Genomic DNA, 18,228 nt, shown 5'->3' with positions numbered 1-18,228 from the left:
GCGACCCCATGGACTGTAGCCGGCCAGGCTCCTCCTGGAATTCTCCAGGAAAGAATACTGGAGTGGGTTGCTATGCCCTCCTCCAGGGGATCTTCCCAACCCAGGGATCAAACTCGCGTTTCCTGCATCTTCTCCGTTTCAGGCACATTCTTTACCACTGAGCCAGCAGAGAAGCTTCTTGATGTTGTATCCTCTGGGGCAAATGTCTCCAGGGTTGATGTTTCATTTTCTCCCTGCTACCAGACATATCTTCCTGAGGACTAGGTAAGCAAGTGGCCCTCAAAGAGAAAGCTCAGTGTCTTATGCTTTGCATCGTTAAAGCAGTGTGTGGGGAGGTGGGATTATGTTTACAGTGATGGTCATCACTCCGGCCCCTAGGATGTTTGAGGAACAAAAATAAGCTTTGCAACTTTCTTGGGTTCTGCGGAATCAGCAGGCCCCTGCTGGGACCAATCCCGAACCACCTTTGGAAGAGATTCTGACTCATTCTTTCCAACGCGCTGATTGGCTGCGAGGAATAGGCGTGGCTACCGCCTCTGTCCCTCTTCCCATAGGTGAAGGAGTGTTAAGGTGGGCCTCCAGTAGGATTTTGTCCCGTGACAAAAAAAGGAATGTCTTGGGGACTTTTTTTTTTTTTTTTCCTGCTCTGGAGGCCCAGGCTCAAGGCAAATTTATAATGGGAAACCAATTAGAAGGAAAGAAGGCTGAACAGAGTTAAGGTGCCAGGTCCTGGGAGAAGAGACCAGCCCTATCTGAAGTCTGCATGCTCTGCTGACAACCCTGGGGGTTTGTTTTAAGGGAAGGGGGGCGGGGACGACTGGACTTTTTAAGGGAAGGGGGCACTGGTAGAAAGTGAAGATGGTACTGCCCAAAGCAGGCCATCAGAGAGAGGAAGAATGATGGAGGGCGCCACAGACTCTTGGCATCTTTTAATTTTTCGAAACTTTTAAATGACTTCTTCGAGGCCAGACAGCTGCAGCAGAGGTATACTCTTGGTCGATTAAGGGGGCTTTTGCTGAGCTGTAGAAAAAAGTGATTCCATTACTGATCTAGCAAAGGGAGCGAGCCACTATGTTCCCGTGGGTCATGCTTTCCCGCTTCCTTTTTGCTGGGCATGAGGCTATGCTCACCAATCCCACCTAAAACCGGAGGCGAGGAGCCCGGCTTTTGGTGTAGACAGGGGCTCTACCTGCCTTCCTGTTCTGCCCATAAAACGAAAGAGGACTCTTGGAAGCCGAGAAAGGTTGGAGAAGTCTTTCTGGACAGAGGCGAGCGTCGCCAAGCAGCACAGCACTTGGCCGGCGCGGGCTCCGAGGGGCGGAGGTCCAGGATGGGCTTGCTGAAGGGACTTCTCGGAGCCAGGAAGCTGCTGCTCGTCATCCTCGTGCCGCTCCTGCTGCTGCCCCTGCCCATGCTCCACCCCAGCAGCGTGAGTACCAGCCCGTCCCCTCCCGGGGCCAGTGGATCAGCAGGGAGGTCAGAGGGGAGGTCGCTGGAGGGAAGAGGGGCGCTCAGTGCAGAGTTCAGCACGCTCTTCTGTCGTGTCAAGAAGTGGAAATGCTTTCCTGCAGGAAGCTCACATGCTCTCTGCCCCAAAACTGCCATTTTCAATCCCCAGTTCCCCCAACCTTACGGCCCCCAACCGGGAGTGAGATAAGAAGGGGGGGTGGGTCAGTGGCTGAAGTGGCCCGTCTGTGGGCCAGGTGGACACGATAAGGATGCTCTGGACAGTGATGTTTGCCAGGAGTCAACATGTGACCACGGCATGGGAGAGCGACTGGACATGCAGGAAGCCCTCCCCACAGAGGGGGGGCGGGGAGGGAGGGGATTGTGGACCCCAGCCTGGGGTGTGCTGGGGAGCAGTCCCCGGCTGGGCTCTTGTCCGTCAAGCCAGGGTCCATGGGTGACCCACAGTGGGCTCTGATAACCACGATTGGAAACTGTTAATAAGTTCCTCCTGACCTTTAAGTTGAAAGTGGAACTTGGCCGCCTGCCCTGGCCCCATGCATATGGCCCTTTGATTATCTGTATCCTCTGTTTCCTTCTCTGAGCGGTGGAAGGAGAGACAACAAATGACTCGATAAAAAAAAAAATGAGTAAGAGTCCCCAACTCGACAGTGACCGAATTTTTTTGTCCAGGTTGGTGCTTCCCTTTCTTTCTTTCCTCCGGCTCGTTTTCTCCTCCTGCCCCCACTCTCCTCCCATCCCTCCTCCTTCTTCCCTCCTCCTCTCCCCTCCTTGAGTTCCCGCTCTCCCTCCTGTCCTTCTCCTCCTCCCAGTGTCTTTACCCCTTCCCCCAGCTGGCACTACCCTTGAGACTTTAGGAAAAATAAGCCAAGAAAGGTTAATCATGTTAGTGGGAGGGGAAGGGCTGTCTTTCCATTCAGCAGCCCTAAGTAACTTAGTAACCAAAAGTAATTATAAAGTTAGAGGGGATTAGGACTGTTTCTTAAAAACGAACTGGCTTAAATCTTCAGTAGAACAAATACCTCAGAGTGCCAGGGAGCCGCTGATGGAAGCCGGGCTGGGATTAGCAGACAGTGATAGGTGCTGACAGTTTTCCTGGCCGATATACTGTCTGCTTTTGGCTTTGTCCCCAAAAGGGTGATTTTCATTTCTGTCCATGTTGTTGTTTTGTTTTATTCAATGTCAGATGGATTTAGGGAATGCCAACCAAGTGGTACCCGCTCTTCTCCATGGCAGCATCAGGCTCCCCCAACCCCCACAGGTTTCCTAAGTCAGCTCCGTCTCTGGGGACCATGACTGCAGAGAGATGTTGCCATTTCATTCTGGGAGCCTGTCTTTGAGCTTCTTGGTTAACAATGCCTAGTGAGAAGAACCCATGAGAAGAAAAAGAATAGAAAAACAGATTATTGAAGTAGACAAAATCATCCATAAATTTTGACAAAAGAGGGATGTTGTGGGGGGAGAAAAGAGAAAAGGAAGGAAAGGTGAGACTCTGCTCTACTGGGGTCTATACATAAGTTTTGAACAGGTTTTTAAACATGGACTCACTAAGATCAAGAGGCACTTGATTTAAGCCCTTCACTGACTTATCCCCTTCTGTCCAACTGAGTTTCACCTTACGAAAGGGACAGCCACACTGGTGACATTTGGTGGGGGATGGAGGGAAGAGAAAATTCTCTGTCACAAGGGGAGGACCATGCTGTGTACTGTAGGACGTTCAGCAGCATTCCTGGTCGCTACCCGGTAGGTGCCAGTGCAGCCCCCGCCATTGTGACGGCCAGAGATGCTTCCAGATATTACCCAGCATCCCCTGGGGACCAAAATCACCCCCAGCTGAGAATCAGTACCTTAAGAAAATGGGCTCCCCTGGTGGTCCATTGGTAAAGAATCCACCTGCCAACGCAGGAGACACAAGTTCGATCCTTGGTCCAGGAAGATCAGCTGGCGAAGGGAATGGCAACCCACTCCAGTATTGTTGCCTGGACAGAGGAGACTGGTGGGCTACAGTCCATGGGGTTGCAAAGAGTCAGATACAACTAAGGGATTAAATAACAGCAGAGCTTCCCAGTCTGTGTTAACGGGGTTGGGGAAGGTAGATAATTCGGACCCCCTACAACCCTTGGGACCGCGGGGTGGGACCCGGGTGGGCCAAGCCCTCAGAGGTGAATGCAGCCTGCTTGCCACTCGCCCCTGCGTGGCCCACAGCGGTGATTCCTCCGTGGGTCACAGTGTCGGTAAGACACTCCCTCTCTCTGCAGGGAGGAGGCACATCATAGAGGATGTGGTCATGGCATCCACAGCTGGCACAAGCCACTGCACAGACTGGCTCCCGTCACTTCAGCCCCCTTGCCTCACACTTATATTCTGATATTTTTCCTAAACGGCCTTGTTTGCTCTGGGCTGGAACTGAGAGGAGTGACCTAGGCAGAAGGTCCTGGCCTGCAGTTCTCATGGTCCTTCCAAGGGACAAGCCACAGCTACATTTTGGGAAGAATTAGAAGGACCTCCCTGTTTTTCTTGTCCAGCTCTTTAAAGCCGGAGGCCCAGACTCGGGCCCCCATAAGACAAAAGAGGAAGAGGGGGCCGGGGAGGGGTGCGTCCATAACTAAGCCCAACTTCAGCGTCCCAGTGGGATAAAAGTTATACCCAACTCCCAGACTAAATTCTCAAAAGCCCTTGCAATCATTTATGACACCAAATAACCAGACCTCAAGCTCCTTCCAGTGGGATTTCATCGAGGTGGTCGAACTGTGGGGAAAGGAGCAGATGCAAACACCAGCTGGTAGCAGAGTCAGGAAGCATCTGCTGTGGGGAGATGCCACTTTTGAACTCACTCCTTTGTAAATAGGAGCCAAGCAGTACTGACAACACTATCTCTTAAAGGCACTGCGTGAATACCTACCAATACATACTTGCTGACCAGGGGCAGTAATGAGGGGCTGGGGGCTTCCAGAACATTTTCTTCAGCAGATAAGAGAGCCCTGCTAGCCAGCAGAGGAGCCCAGTTCAGTTCACCCAACACGGACTGAGTAACCTGCCGGACCCCAGGCCAGATGCAGGGACACACAGAGTGTTCTGGGTTATTGCATATAAACTTCCTTGCTGAATTTTGAAATGGTTGAGAAGAAGCAAAAGGAAATTTATGTGAATTCCATGAGTGAACTGAGTGTGAAATGGAAAGGTAATCTGAAGGTGGTCCCTTACCCATTCTTTTAATGAAAGTTAGAAAACTCTAAGGGAAGTTCAGATAAAAATGATGGCAGGAGAGCTTCCCAGGTGGCACTAGAGGTAAAGAACCCGCCTGCCAATGCAGGAGACATGGGTTCAATCCCTGGGTCCAGAAGATCCCCTGGAGGAGGATGTGGCAACTCCAGTGTTCTTGCCTGGAGAATCCCATGGACGGGGGAGCCTGGTGGGCTACAGTCCCCGGGGTCACAGAGAGTTGAACACAACTGAGTGACTGAGTGCAAAAAGGGAAAATGCTCGTGAATATAAAAATATACAGAAAATAAAAACAAACAGCTATTGTGAAAAACTGATGGCAGGAGAAACGTCCCTCGTGGTCCAGTGACTAACACGCCTTGATTCCAGTGCAGGGGGCGCATGTTTGATCCTTGGTTGGGGAAGTAAGATCCCATGTGTCGTGTGACACAGCTAAAAAAAAAAAAAAAATGATGGTAGTTTATCCCGTTCTTAATACTGCTGAATGAAGGTGGCTTGGCCACTTCCTTCAGTAACCTGTTCTAATTCCTAACCACAGTTACAATCAAAAACTTTACCTTGGCTTATCTGCTGAGGCTGCTGCTCTGTCACTTCAGTCGTGTCCGACTCTGTGTGACCCCATAGACAGAAGCCCACAGGCTCCCCCGTCCCTGGGATTCTCCAGGCAAGAACACTGGAGTGGGTTGCCATTTCCTTCTCCAATGTGTGAAAGTGAAAAGTGAAAGTGAAGTCGCTCAGTCGTGTCCGACCCTTAGCGACCCCACGGACTGCAGCCTACCAGGCTTCTCCATCCATGGGATTTTTCTAGGCAATAGTACTGGAGTGGCTTGCCATTGCCTTCTCCTAATTCATTGGCTTATCTAAATTCTCCTAATTCAAACCAAAATGGTGCGTGGTAGAAGGAAATGGCACTCTTGCATGCTCTCTCTGCTCCCCCCACCACACCGCTGCTTCATTCCTGTACCTGTAATGATGAAGCCATAAGGACTGAAGTTTCTTCAGAAGGAATAAGGGCTTCTCAGAAAGAGAAAGATATTCTGTCTCCTTTTCATCAACTAGAATCAACACCTGCCATTCCGTTTCTTTCCCAGAAAGGAAATGGGAATGAGTGAGCTCAGGTGGGCTAAAGAACTTTGAACCCCTTTAGGTATTTTTATTTCTGCAATAAAGGGAGCAGGTCTCTAAGTCGCATTCTTTTCCAGAGGGAGCCTTTCCTTCGCCCGCCCCTGCCAGTATTAGCTCTGTTGTCTTATCAGTGCTTCCAAAGTTTTAACTTCTCTCTGATCTTCTGGCCCCAGAGGAAACCTCAGTGGGAGCCCCAGTCAACAATTGCTGGGCCCAGTTCCCATTTCTCAAACCCCAGCCCTCTAATCCATGCATATCAGGAGGGAGCAAGGTCCCATCCAGCCAGGCTGGGTTAATCTCCCCTGACGCCCCTCACTGATCACAGCGACCTTTTGTAACTTTTGTGTAAGAGTCTGAGGACACTTGTTCTGAACCCAAGGGAGAGATAAACAGAACAAGGTTTATCAGGTTCCTTGATCACCAGCCAGCCTCAGGGGAGGTCAGGCCTGAGCCCAGATGGTTTAGAACTAGGTATAAACAGAGGAATCCACAGCCAGCTTGGACCTTCACTCAGGGCCCTCCAGAGTCCATGGTTAAGGCCTTTAAACAGAAACCTTTCCCTCCACCATTAATCAGCACCATTCCTGGCAACCAGCCTCACTGGAGCTCTAATTTTTTATAAGAATATTATACTTTATTATTATTATTCTGTGCACTCCAAGGCTGTTCAAATAACAAAGCGGGTGGGCTGGGAAAAACTCTGGTAAATTTCCAGGCCCTCCCTTCCAGGCAGAGAGCAGTCTTATTCCCTTTGTCCGAAGGATGTCTCCATGTGTACCAGGCAAGCAGAATAAAGTCCCAGACTGGTTAGGGCACTGGTTGTCAACAAGGACAATTGCCCCCCTCCTCCCACTGCCAAGGGACATCTGGAATGTCGAGAGACATTTTTAGGTTTCCCTGGTGGCTCAGCAGTAAAGAATCCACCTGCAATGCAGGAGACAATCCTGGGTCAGGAAGATCCCCTGGAGGAGGGCATGGCAATCCACTCCAATATTCTTGCCTGGAAAATCCCATGGACAGAGGAGCCTGGTGTGCTACTGAGCACACCCACACATTTTTGGTTATCACAACTGGGGAGGTACTACTGACATCTAGTGGGCAGAGGCCAAGGATGCTGCTAAATGGTTTACAAGGCACAGGACAGTTCCCCACCCCTACCCTCACCCCCCAGCAAGGAGTGATCCCGCTTCAAATGGCCCAGTTTCAGAATTCACATGTGAACCAGCTACACAAATCAATCTCCGCCTCCAGCCACCCCAAGGACTTCTAGCATCTGATCAACTTGACACCAAAATATTCTGTATGAACTCCTTTATGATATACGATATACCTTTATGATAAACGACCTTGGCTCTGGACACTGCAGTTAATTTCTGTCCCTATCCTGCTCAGTTTCAGGGACCAATACAGCTGTGATAGCATGACTGTCCAGTGGCCTCCCTGTCACAAACCCATGCAAACCACGTGCCAGACATCAGTCTCCCCAAGGAGCAGCCATACCGTCACCCACCAAAATATGATGGCACATGCCCACCAAACTGCTTCCCTGGTGGCTCAATGGTAAAGAATCCACCTGACAGTTCAGGAGATGCGGGTTCAACCCCTGAGTCAGAAAGATCCTCTGGAGAAAAAATGGCAACCCACTCCAGTATTCTTGCCTGGGAAATCTCATGGACAGAGCGGGCTGGCGGGCTACAGTCCATAGCGTCACAAAGAATTGGACATGACTTAGTGACTAAACAACAGCAACAATCCAGCAAATTCCTCTGCCAAGTCCAGCTTTGCACCCACCCCCAGGGCTGTGTGCCAGCGCCCGTGTTGACGGCTGTGTGACTGCTGCCTCTGCCCCGGTTCTCTTTTGGATTTTTGGTGGCAACGCTGTCTCTAACCACCCACTTTCCTCCCCTTCCAGGAGGCCTCATGTGCTTATGTGTTGATCGTGACTGCTGTGTACTGGGTGTCCGAGGCGGTGCCTCTTGGAGCTGCAGCCCTGGTGCCTGCCTTCCTCTACCCGTTCTTCGGAGTCCTGCGATCCAGCGAGGTTAGACCACTGGTGGCCCCTGCCTGGTCCCTGCCAGGCCAGTGAGAGAGGGCTGGAGGTGAAGGGAGATTCACTGAGCATTGAGGAGGGGCTTCTTTCACCCTCTGGACCAACCCATTAGCACTAAGCCTTTGCACCTGCTGTTCTGGACCCCGTGCTCCTTTCCTTCAACCCATGACCTGCATCTCCCTCGAAGTGCCGCTTTCAGGAAGCCTTTTGGATCCAAATGCTCCTTCAACCTGAAAATCTTTAGGAACCATGTGATTGGCACATTCAACCAGATTGCTCCCCATTCCTTTCTCTGTCTTTCGATTGTCCGTTTAGACTCTAAATGCTCAAAGGAGGAGTCAGGTCTCGGGTCTTTGGAATCTCATGATAAAGTTGAGCCTCTATGGAGCAGGGGCTCAATAAATGCTTGCCGACAGAGAAACTTACCGTGTTTCCCTGAGGCCTGACAATGTCTTCATTCACTTCCTCTAAAAAACATGTCTCCCCCTTCTTCCCCAACTCAGGATTACTGCATATTCTTTCCTTGACTGCTGTCTACCTAGACTCTGCCCTCTGTTCACTCGCTCTGGCATTCTGACAGAAACTGTCGACAGGAAGCCCAGAGTGGTGCCAAATTTCAGGGCAAGCAGTTAAGCCTCCCACAAGTAGGAAAGAAGAATATCACAGCCAGACACTAAAAGCAAGATGAAGAACGGTCCTCATTCATTAACACCCGGTTCCATTTGGACTATCTCATTATAGCACCTGCTCTGCTTAGGGTTTCTGAAGAAGATTGACTGAAGAGGTTAGTTAAGGACAGAGGCTCAGAACAAAAGAGGAAAGGGACCTATTGTTTGAATGCCTGCTGAGACTCAGGCACAACCCCAGAAGTACTGTATTAGTTAATACTCCTGAGAGCTCTACCAGGTAGACATTACTATTTCCATCCTACAGAATGAGGAGAGAAGTTCAGAGTTAAGATCACATAGTAGGAAACAGCAGAGCTGGATTCAAACTCATACCCATTAGACTTCAGTCTATGTACTTGCTTACTGTAATTGTTACACAGCTTCCTGGTGAGTTACTACTAAGAACTATATAACTCTCCACTTCACTTGTGTGATGTAAGGAAGGAATAATGAACCTGGGTCCATAGGATGCCTTAACCATGGATAACAACTTTTTGTGGAAGTCCAAAGATAAAATTAGGCTCCCCCTAATTGCAGTTAGTCACATCCTATAGGAGACCTGGGTTCAATCCCTGGGTCAGGAAGATCCCCTGGAGAAGGGAATGGCAACCCACTCCAGTATTCTTGCCTGAAAAATTCCATGGATAGAGGAGCCTGGCAGGCTACAGTACATGGGGTCACAAAGAGTCAGAAACAACAGAGCAACTAATTGCTGTACCTGACTACAAATTAACATGTCCTTCTACTGGATGGACTTGACTGGCCAGTTTTTGTTTGGCTTTTTCTGGTTTGCAACATTTTGGTTTAGAGGTGGTTAGAACATTAGTTTGTTGGTTGGGTGGCATTTAGTAGTCGTAACTGCTTCAGACTCTCCAAAAAGGATACGATCCCCCAAATGCTCAGCAGTGCTTTTATTCCTGAAATGGGTCTAACACCAGTATCCTGGGACCCACATAAAACTCGCCTGGGACCTGAAGCACTAGCCAGTCTCTCCAATTGTCCCCCTTCCTTTGTGGAAAGAGAACAGGTAGCTCAGGTCTGTACGCATGCCTAAAAGAACAGGCATCAATATTACTTTTCTTAAGAGAAAAGTATGAACTTGTCTGGCAGGTTTCTCTTTAAAATTGTGACAGCAAAAGCCAATGAGTCAAAAAAAAAAAAAAAAGCCAATGAGTCAGAAGGTGAAAGTAGAGAGCAGAGAAAAATGTTATAGAAAGAATTGAAACTTAAGTAACATTTTTAAAGCGAGCTAACTATTCATTAAAAAACTAATATCTTTGTATTTCACTACAGGCAGCCCAAAAGCCAACAGCATGCTTCAACCTTAAAGTAGATGATGTCTCTATTTCTCCAAGGGCTTCCTGCAGCAGGATCCTACAGACTGGTGGGCAGTCAGCCCCTCCACACACTACGGATGTTGCTAGGCAACAGTTCATCCTAGGGTCTGCCCATCCGCACCGGTAGGAAGGCTCAACCCATAAGGAGTCTAGGGAGGCAGTTGTTTTCAAAGGAGAAAAAGAAGACTGTCTGGGGAGAGATTAGGTGTTGTTATTGCTGGAGCTAGAGGTGGAAAACACTGGAAGAGCCAGGGAGCCAATTTTATCATTTGAGGTGAAAAATTCTACCCCATTGGCATGATAAAGTGGCTTTGGTTGGTGATGATATTTAACAACTGGGCTCCAGGGTGCAGTTTAGACCAAATATAATCTGTTTAGCTAGCCTTTTAAACTCAGATTAAAGGAAATGCCAATTGGGTAGAGGACATGGGTGATAGCCCTGTGTGAGCCTGTTGACTTTGCAGACAGAGAAGATATCTATTCCTCAGCCACTGACTTCTCTCCTGTACCAGCATGTGCTTTAGCTTTCTGGGGAAAATGAGGTGGGGGTCCACAGGAACCCCCTTCTCCAGACACAGCATCCATTTGTCACTCCCTAAACCCACCTGTGCTTTCCCAGCCCCTTGCCAGGACTCAGGCCACTCTTCTACCCTGGAAAGTTCTCTCCAATCCTTTAAGCTTTTAAAATCCTATGCAGTCGCCCTCTTGGATGAAGCCTTTCCAACAACTTTCCAACACTAAATGTGTTGGTCCCTTCCTTTGGGACCTCCCTGATATCTTTGTCCTTTGATTTTTTAGTTGGAGTATAATTGCTTTACAATGCTGTGTTAGTTTCTGCTGTACAACAACAGCAATGGATGCAGTAACAACACGTATATATGTATCTATCTCCTCTCCCTCTTGAACCTCCCTCCCACCCTCTAGGTCGTCACAGAGCATGCGCTGAGGTCCCTGTGGTTTACAGTAGCTTCCCGCCAGCCCTCTCCTTTATACCTGGTGACGCTACACTCTCTTCCCTGTGTCCACATGTCCATTCTCTCTCTGTGTCTCTACTCCTGCCCTGCAAATAGTTCATCTGTACTATCTGTCCCTTAAATGGTCCAGGAGAACATCAGATTAAAACCTTGCTGTAGACATACCGTCTCTCCACCCAGCTTCACCCCTTCTAGGATTTACGGTGTCTTTTACACACAGTCCACTCTCACACCAGCCTCAGTTAATGTTTCTCAACTGCAGTGTTCCTGATGGTGTGTGTCAGGAGTGTACTCTCTATGTGAAGGGAGGCGAGTGACTAGGATCAGTGTGACCCTGAATCTGCGGCTTCTGTCTCTCAGGTTATTCAGTCAACATTCAGAAAAATATTTTTCCTGCATGCTGTACTTACTATGCGCACTGTGGGATGTTACAGATACCTTGCAGGTGACCAAAATGAGAAAGAAATCTATTTTTGCCCTCTTGAATCTCATAGCTAAAGATTTGGGTTTCCCACTGGGGCTGGATGTGTGCATATAAGTGGCTAAATCTTACAGTGGTGGATTGTCAGTTTGCACAGTAAGAGTTCACTGTGCAAAGCTTAGACTGTCCTCTCTCAGCTGAACTCAGGTGCTGGAAAGAGAAATGGCTCCTGACCTTGAGAAGTTTCTGTTCTAGTAGAGAGAAAGTATAAACATGGAGTAACACAGAAGACTGTATGCAGTATGCCACTATTATTGGCATTGCAGAGGATTTACACAACTTCCCATGAGAGAATGTTCTAGATAAATGAAATTTACCCTATCAAGTGCCCAAAATTTATACTGACTGCTTTTTGATTGAGGTCTTTCCATAAGGCTTTACAATTTCCCTGGTCTTTTAAACAGAAGTTGCTGAACATAAATTAACTTTTTCTTTGGAGCCTTCAGTATTTCCAGGGATAAAAATTTCTCAATCAGAGGAGCCCATGTGGGCTGGATAATAGCACAGTTGAGTAGCTTGAGTGCTGGTTGAATAGCTGAACCTAAAGATCTTTCATAACATGTTGGCATCGTGCTGGAGAGAGAACACAAATGAAAATATGAAAGGCATATTACTGGGATTGCAGATGACTCAAAGCTGGATGGACCAGCTAATGTACAGTGACAGAATCAATGCTGCCAGGAAGAGGCAATGGAATGGGACTGGCAAAATGAAGTTTAATAAGGATGAATGTTAGCAGTTTGTGTGAAAAAGACCCTTGGCTTTCAGCTGAGTACAGACTCAGTGGAAATTTTCCATCCAAGGTGGCTGCCAAAATGAAGACGTCCTTTACACGCAGTGCATCTCTTAATGGGCTTCCCTGGTGGCTCAGTTGGTAAAGAATCCACTTGCAACACAGGAGACCCTGGGTCAGGAAGAACCATGGAGGAGGGAAATGGCAACCCACTTCAGTATTCTTGCCTTGGAAATCCTGTGGTCAGAGGAGCCTATCTTTTAATCCTCTATAAAGTGACTATTATGTTCGCTGTCCAGGGCAGTAAATTCTGGATAAGTTGCTCATTCAGAGGTGGGTACCCGAGATGTCTAAAATCTAGAAGTTGAGTCACATGAGGAAGGAAGAGAGGCCTCAAGAGGGGCATGATTTCTGGCTTGTACAGCTCAACATACCAGGCTCAGAGGGGCCCAGCCAGAACCAGAGGCAAAGCACCATAAGGAAGCTTCCCCTCTTTGGGAGGGAAGACTCTGAAACGGGGACCCCATGTGGTCCTGTTGTTCCTGTCCCTAGAAGCACAAGCTGGATGACTGAATCAGGGACGTTAGCGGTAGACTCCATTCCTTGGGGGCGGGCTGGGCTCCAAGGACCCTTTAACTTCAGGATTCGATCAAGCTTATAAGCACCAGCCACTGCTCGCCTTTGCTGGTGCACAGGGCTCAGTTCTGTATTTCAGATTTGTTTTTAGGCGTGTTTTTGTTTGTTTTGCTTGCATTGTGACTCTCATCACTATCATCATATCTGCTTTGAAAGTCCTCTAAGCCTTCTAATGTATTACAGTAGCCGGGAACAGTACCTGAGTCAATCAAGTGAGCTGAGAGTCACTGTTTATAGGAGAATGGCATAAAGGTGGGGGCCCAGGGGTGCTCTGGGGAACTAAATGGCATGGTTTGAATACTGAGGCTTGGAAAGAGTCTCGGGGGTGCCCAGGGTCAGGAACTGTTTCTGGTAGTGATTACACCTACTCTCTATCTACCCACCAAACACATGTGTGCGCACACACACACTCACACACACACACACGCCCTCTGCTGTCTCAGTGGCCTACACTGCAGGCCTCTAGCAACTCCCATTTAGATTCTAGCTCCTGCCAGGGCCAGAGAAGAGGCAAGGCAGCTCCAGCTGTAAAAACAAAACAACCTCTACAGCCAAGTGATGCTAGAGTCTGATATCCTGAAATCTGCTTCCCTATTGGCTTCTGATCTTTCTGACCCACCGATTTCTGACTGGTGCGCAGACCCTGACTGTTTGTTTAAATCTGAGGGCATTTCATATGCCACTCTCTACTCTGCCTTTCTGGCCTCTGCTTACTATAGAGGCTGACAACCCTACCCCCTTGACCTCCTACCCTATTCCCCCCCGCCACATATACAAGCCTGTGAGGATAGACTGAGCATCTGTGCCCAGCCACCCACCGAATCCAGACTGCCCATCACCCACAGCCATCCAGACACAGCCCAGAGCTGAGCCCACACCCAGGCCACAAGGGGGGCCCAAAACCCAGGAACCTACAGATCTTGCAGCCCTTTGAGGCCAAGCCAGTGTTTCCACAGGAAGAGCAGAGACTGGGGGCACCTGGTAAGTCAGCACTTCTAAGCTCTGCAGGAGTTGGGCTGACTTCCGGCCAGGTCAGCACTCATCTGGGTCTCTCTGCTTTAGCCTTCTCTAGGGTAGGGTTTGCAAAGCATATGTTTTTAAGCAACAAAACCTTTTTTTGAAACTAAATCTTAGGAGAATCAATATATGAAACTGATGGAAGAGAAAATCCTACTCTGATTGGTCATGAGGGCTCAGAGCCCTGGCTGCCTGGGCCCTTCCCGCAGCAACACCTTGTGGCCACCCTGTTCCCACAGCGGCCCCTGAGGTTTCAGGGGCAGTGAGTGGTTTGAAAACCTCTGTCCTCAGGGAATACAGACAGGTGGTTAGGAGGGTGTCTGAGCTTGCACAGACTTAACCAGTAGAATCAGCATTCCTGCCCCCAGGGAAGGGCAGAGAGGCAGCTACACTGGACATAGCTTCTTTGCCAGGGAGGTGGTTGGGATGGTGTCATGAAGTCTCCAGCTCTGATGGGCTTAGTTCAGTGCTGAGGGGGGTCCTGCCCAGGATCCCATCCTGAACTCACTGAAAATTGTTCAGATGAACCAAAAGAGCCTCAATATAGGCCCATCTCCAGCAACCACCACCAGTCTTCTGAGGGACTGCCACGTGACAAGGCTCACCCCCAGCCAACCTGCAAGGAGAGCCTGGGTGTGTGCAGCCAACAGCAGGGTGCTGACCGGCTGCATTTCTGACAGTACCTGTGCAATGCCACCCATGCCCGTGTCAGGACACAGTCAGAGCCACACATCTGGCCAGTCTCTGGCCGTCACCACCATGAGCAGGGACACTGGCAACATGGCAAGGGTCAGGATCCAAGTTGGGAGTAAAGTAGATCTGAGTTTGAATCCAGTTTTGTCACTAACTAGTCTCTTGAGCAAATTGTGTGTTGACTGAAATAAAAGTTGCAAGTTAAGTTTTACTTGGGTACCTTACTGAGGACTATGGCCTGGGAGACAGCCTGGGTTACTGAGGAACTGCTCCAAAGAGCTGAGGCAGGAGCCAGGAAATATATGAATTTATTTTTCTGGAAAAAAAAAAAACATGTAGTCAAACATCAGAAGACTACTGCTAATCACAACAGACATCTCCAGTTAATGATTTTAGTGCTTTTCTATTTATGAGAAGATATAAGGATCTGGAGCCATTGAAATGATTCCTTAGATGTGCATCTTAACTATTTAGGGCCAATACCCAAAGTATAGAGGCTTCCTGTTTTTCTCCATCCTGCACTCCCCTCAGGGTGCATGACTGCAGGAGCTAAGGGCTTGATCCTTATAGAACTGGAATGGGCAACATTCTTTTCTTTCCCTGTGTAGCCTCTCTAAACTGTAACCATTTACTCACCTGGAAAATCAGAAACAATCAGAACAATCTGCCTCATGGGGAGTTGTGAGGATGTTAAAAGCTTTCTGAGTGAGAAAGTGCCCATCAGAGTGCCCAGCTCATCCTCACGAATGATTGGTTGGTCCATCTCTGTCTTTCTCCCTGATGATGCCCTTGATGATGTTCTTAGTGAGAAAAGCACTGAACCAAGATCAACATCCAGATTTCTGTTCTCCTCAGACTTCTATGATTAAAGCCACAACTGCCCTCTTCCTATTAAAAAACAACAGCAACAACTTTGTAAAAACAATTAAAACCTGACATATCTAGATAGCAATAAATAATCCCACAAGCAAAGAGAGTGATGTTTTTAAAAGCTCATCACTGAGAGACGTCACCTGCAATTCACTAGTAATGAACTAGTTCACTAATAGACTACATTGCTCAGCACTTAGGTCTTTGAACCTCTCAGTCCAGGCTGGGTTAGAAAACCCTCGAGATGTCCTCACCCTTCACTTAAGAAAGTTTGGAAGAATCTTTTTCTTTGAGATCCACCTTGCTCCTTCTTATTTAATTTCTTTCTCTACATGGTCATGCTGTCATACCTGATTCCTGACCCTGAATCTCATCTTGAAGCATTTCATCTTTTCACTTCATTTAACAATAATAATGGGCCTTTTCTGAGGACTTCCTATATGCCAGGCCTGTCCTGCATCATTTTACGTAAGGCACACATTATGATGGATTCAACGTTTTGTGTATTACTACACAGAGTGATGAGGGTATCTGGGTTCAATGTTTGGTCCCAGACCATCTGTGAGAGCTGGCGTTTGAACCCAGGTCATCTTAACTCCAGAGCCTCAGCTTGCTATCCTCCGCTCCACCTTTTCAAAGCCGTCTCTTTGAGCCCATCTCTTCTTAAACACTGTCCGGATATACTTCTGCTCTCCAAGCCCAGGGTTTTGGCACACTGAGAAAAACCACAGAGCAGAAAAGCAGTAAAGGCAATAATACTGCCAACATAAATGTCACAGAATCCACACACTTGAGCCACGGGAGGAACTCTCATCTTAGAAACTAATTTTTCTTTACAAATAGTTCTAATGATTTCCATTATCTAGTTTCCCAACTCACAGAATATTAGTCTTGGAAGTTAGATAGTGGGGAAAGGAAGGCTCATGGCAAATGTGAGGATGCAACACATTTTAAGAAAATGATTAAAATAATCCTTAAGAATCCTGGAACTCCCAGAGGGGTTCTGAATAACCAAGGTTTTATTGTAAAAGAAAAATCAGTGGGCTAGAAAACTCACCGACACACCACCAGATAGGGTTTTACTTATTGTGTCTCAGCCTTCTCTGTCCACAGACCCGGACAGTGGACCACTGAGTAACAGCAGAACAACCAGAAACCCCAGCTGTCAAGGTGGCGGGCCAGGCTAGCTGGTTTGCACGTGTCATTTAATTTTCACAACAACTTTGCAAAAGACTGGGAGTCATATAGTCCTCATTTATTTTTTTAGATGAGAGAAATGAAGCCCAGAGAGGTTGAATAACTTGCCCAGGGTCACACAGCCAAGTCCTGGCTGACTCCAGAGCCCTCGCTCTTCCCCACTTGACGGTACTATCTCGTGATCACAGACCACACCCAGGCTAAATCACCAAGCACGTGGCATCATTCACTAGGGGGTAGGAGGATGTCTGAACAGACCCCACCAAACACCAAATAAGAAAAGGGCACAGTTGTTTTCTAAACAACTAACAACTATCCCGCTAAAGTTGAGCCTGGGGCTTCCACTGGAGCAGGCCCAGGTATTTGGGGCCAACGTCAGGACTGTGATTGTGAATAAAGATAAGGAATGTGGGCTGGCCCATGCTGTCTGAGGGACCAAGAATTTCCCCTGGGGTTGAATTAGATGAATGGTTTCCAGTTGGCTACCATGAATGGCATGTCGCGTGGTAGCTTTAGATTCAGAGGGACCTGGATTGATATCTCGACTCCACCCCTCACATAGGGACCCTGGAACCTCTTCCCTAACCTCTCTGGGTCTGTTTCCTCACCTTAAATGAGAAAGCGAATGCAAAATACAACATTCCTGGTATGCAGAAGGCACTCCTTCCCTTTGAGAGGAACCCAGAGAAAGTAGTCCCACCTATTGTGCAGGCTCTGAGCCTCCTGAAAGGCCATCACAAACTGGAGTTCTATTAGGATTTGTGCCAAAGAGGCAGAAAATCGAAAGGCTGTCAGTCGGTCCCCTGGGAAAGTAACCCTGGTAGCACTGAGTCTTTAGAAGCTTCACAGAGGGCCATGAGTCGTGGGGCCAGTGGGGGACCATCGCCCAGGTCTAGCTGTGTCTCAGGTCTTCTGCAGGTCTCCCTCCTTGATTAACAGAGGGAAGGGAAACACTGATTCCACCACCAAGCTGCCTCTCCGCTGCCTGGGACCATGAGCAGGCAGTGAGGAAGGGCCAGTTCAGCCAGCCCTGGCCTTCCCAGCAGTGCTTCTACCTCCCGCAAGGGGGCAGCACCTCCACCCACCATCAGGGTCCAAGCCTTCCCTGTCCCCCCCAGAGGTCACTCTCCTCCAGAGTCAAGAGCCCAGCAGAGCTTCTCTGTCCTCCGGAAGAATAAGTGGCAGTGTCCATGAGAGCTGGGGTCCAGGACGAGGACTAGGTTAACGAGAAGCACAGGACTTTTCTTCCAGCAAATGGTCAAAGAGGAAAGATGGTTCTTCTGCAGCACAGAACGCATCAGTCAGACACAAGGAAATCTCCATGGGGGAACAAGAGAGAAGAGGGAAAATGGAGCAGGTCGCCTTCTGGCGCAGCTCTTATCTTACCAAAGTGCTCCTAGCAGGGTTAAAAAATCAAATAATATTGAAAAAGATCATAATAAAAAAAAATAGCTGTCTCTTCCACCTACCTCCCCCAACCCAGAGCAAATAACTTAACTTTGCTAACTACTTCTTCTGGTATTAAGTGCCACAGTCCTATATGATATTCCTATATTAATTGTGACTTCCCAGGTAGGGCTAATGGTAAAGAACCTGCCTGCCAAAGCAGGAGACATAAAAGAGGTGGGTTCGATCCCTGGGTCGGGAAGATCCCCTGGAGGGAGGCATGGCAACTCACTCCAGTATTCTTGCCTGGAGAATCCCATGGACAGAGGAGCCTGATGGGCTACAGTCCACAGATTCGCGAAGAGTTGGACA

General features: G+C 48.5%; 1 protein-coding gene across 1 annotated transcript in view; it reads left to right on the top strand.

The window, feature by feature from the left end:
* Positions 1-894: 894 nt before the first annotated feature.
* The window catches only part of SLC13A4 (solute carrier family 13 member 4), a 43,360-nt gene continuing 26,026 nt past the window's right edge, over positions 895-18,228 (top strand). Inside the window, exons 1-2 of the mRNA XM_055421321.2 lie at positions 895-1,429; positions 7,727-7,855. Coding sequence (XP_055277296.1) covers positions 1,115-1,429; positions 7,727-7,855 — 444 coding nt within the window. The 5' untranslated portion in view covers positions 895-1,114. The remainder of the gene's footprint in view (positions 1,430-7,726; positions 7,856-18,228) is intronic.

Source organism: Moschus berezovskii, chromosome 3 (genome assembly GCF_049115385.1).
Source record: "Moschus berezovskii isolate FMDL1 chromosome 3, NW_MosBer_1.0, whole genome shotgun sequence".
Taxonomy (NCBI): domain Eukaryota; kingdom Metazoa; phylum Chordata; class Mammalia; order Artiodactyla; family Moschidae; genus Moschus; species Moschus berezovskii.
Note: the sequence above shows the minus strand (reverse complement) of the source record. Positions and strands in the feature narration are given on the sequence as shown.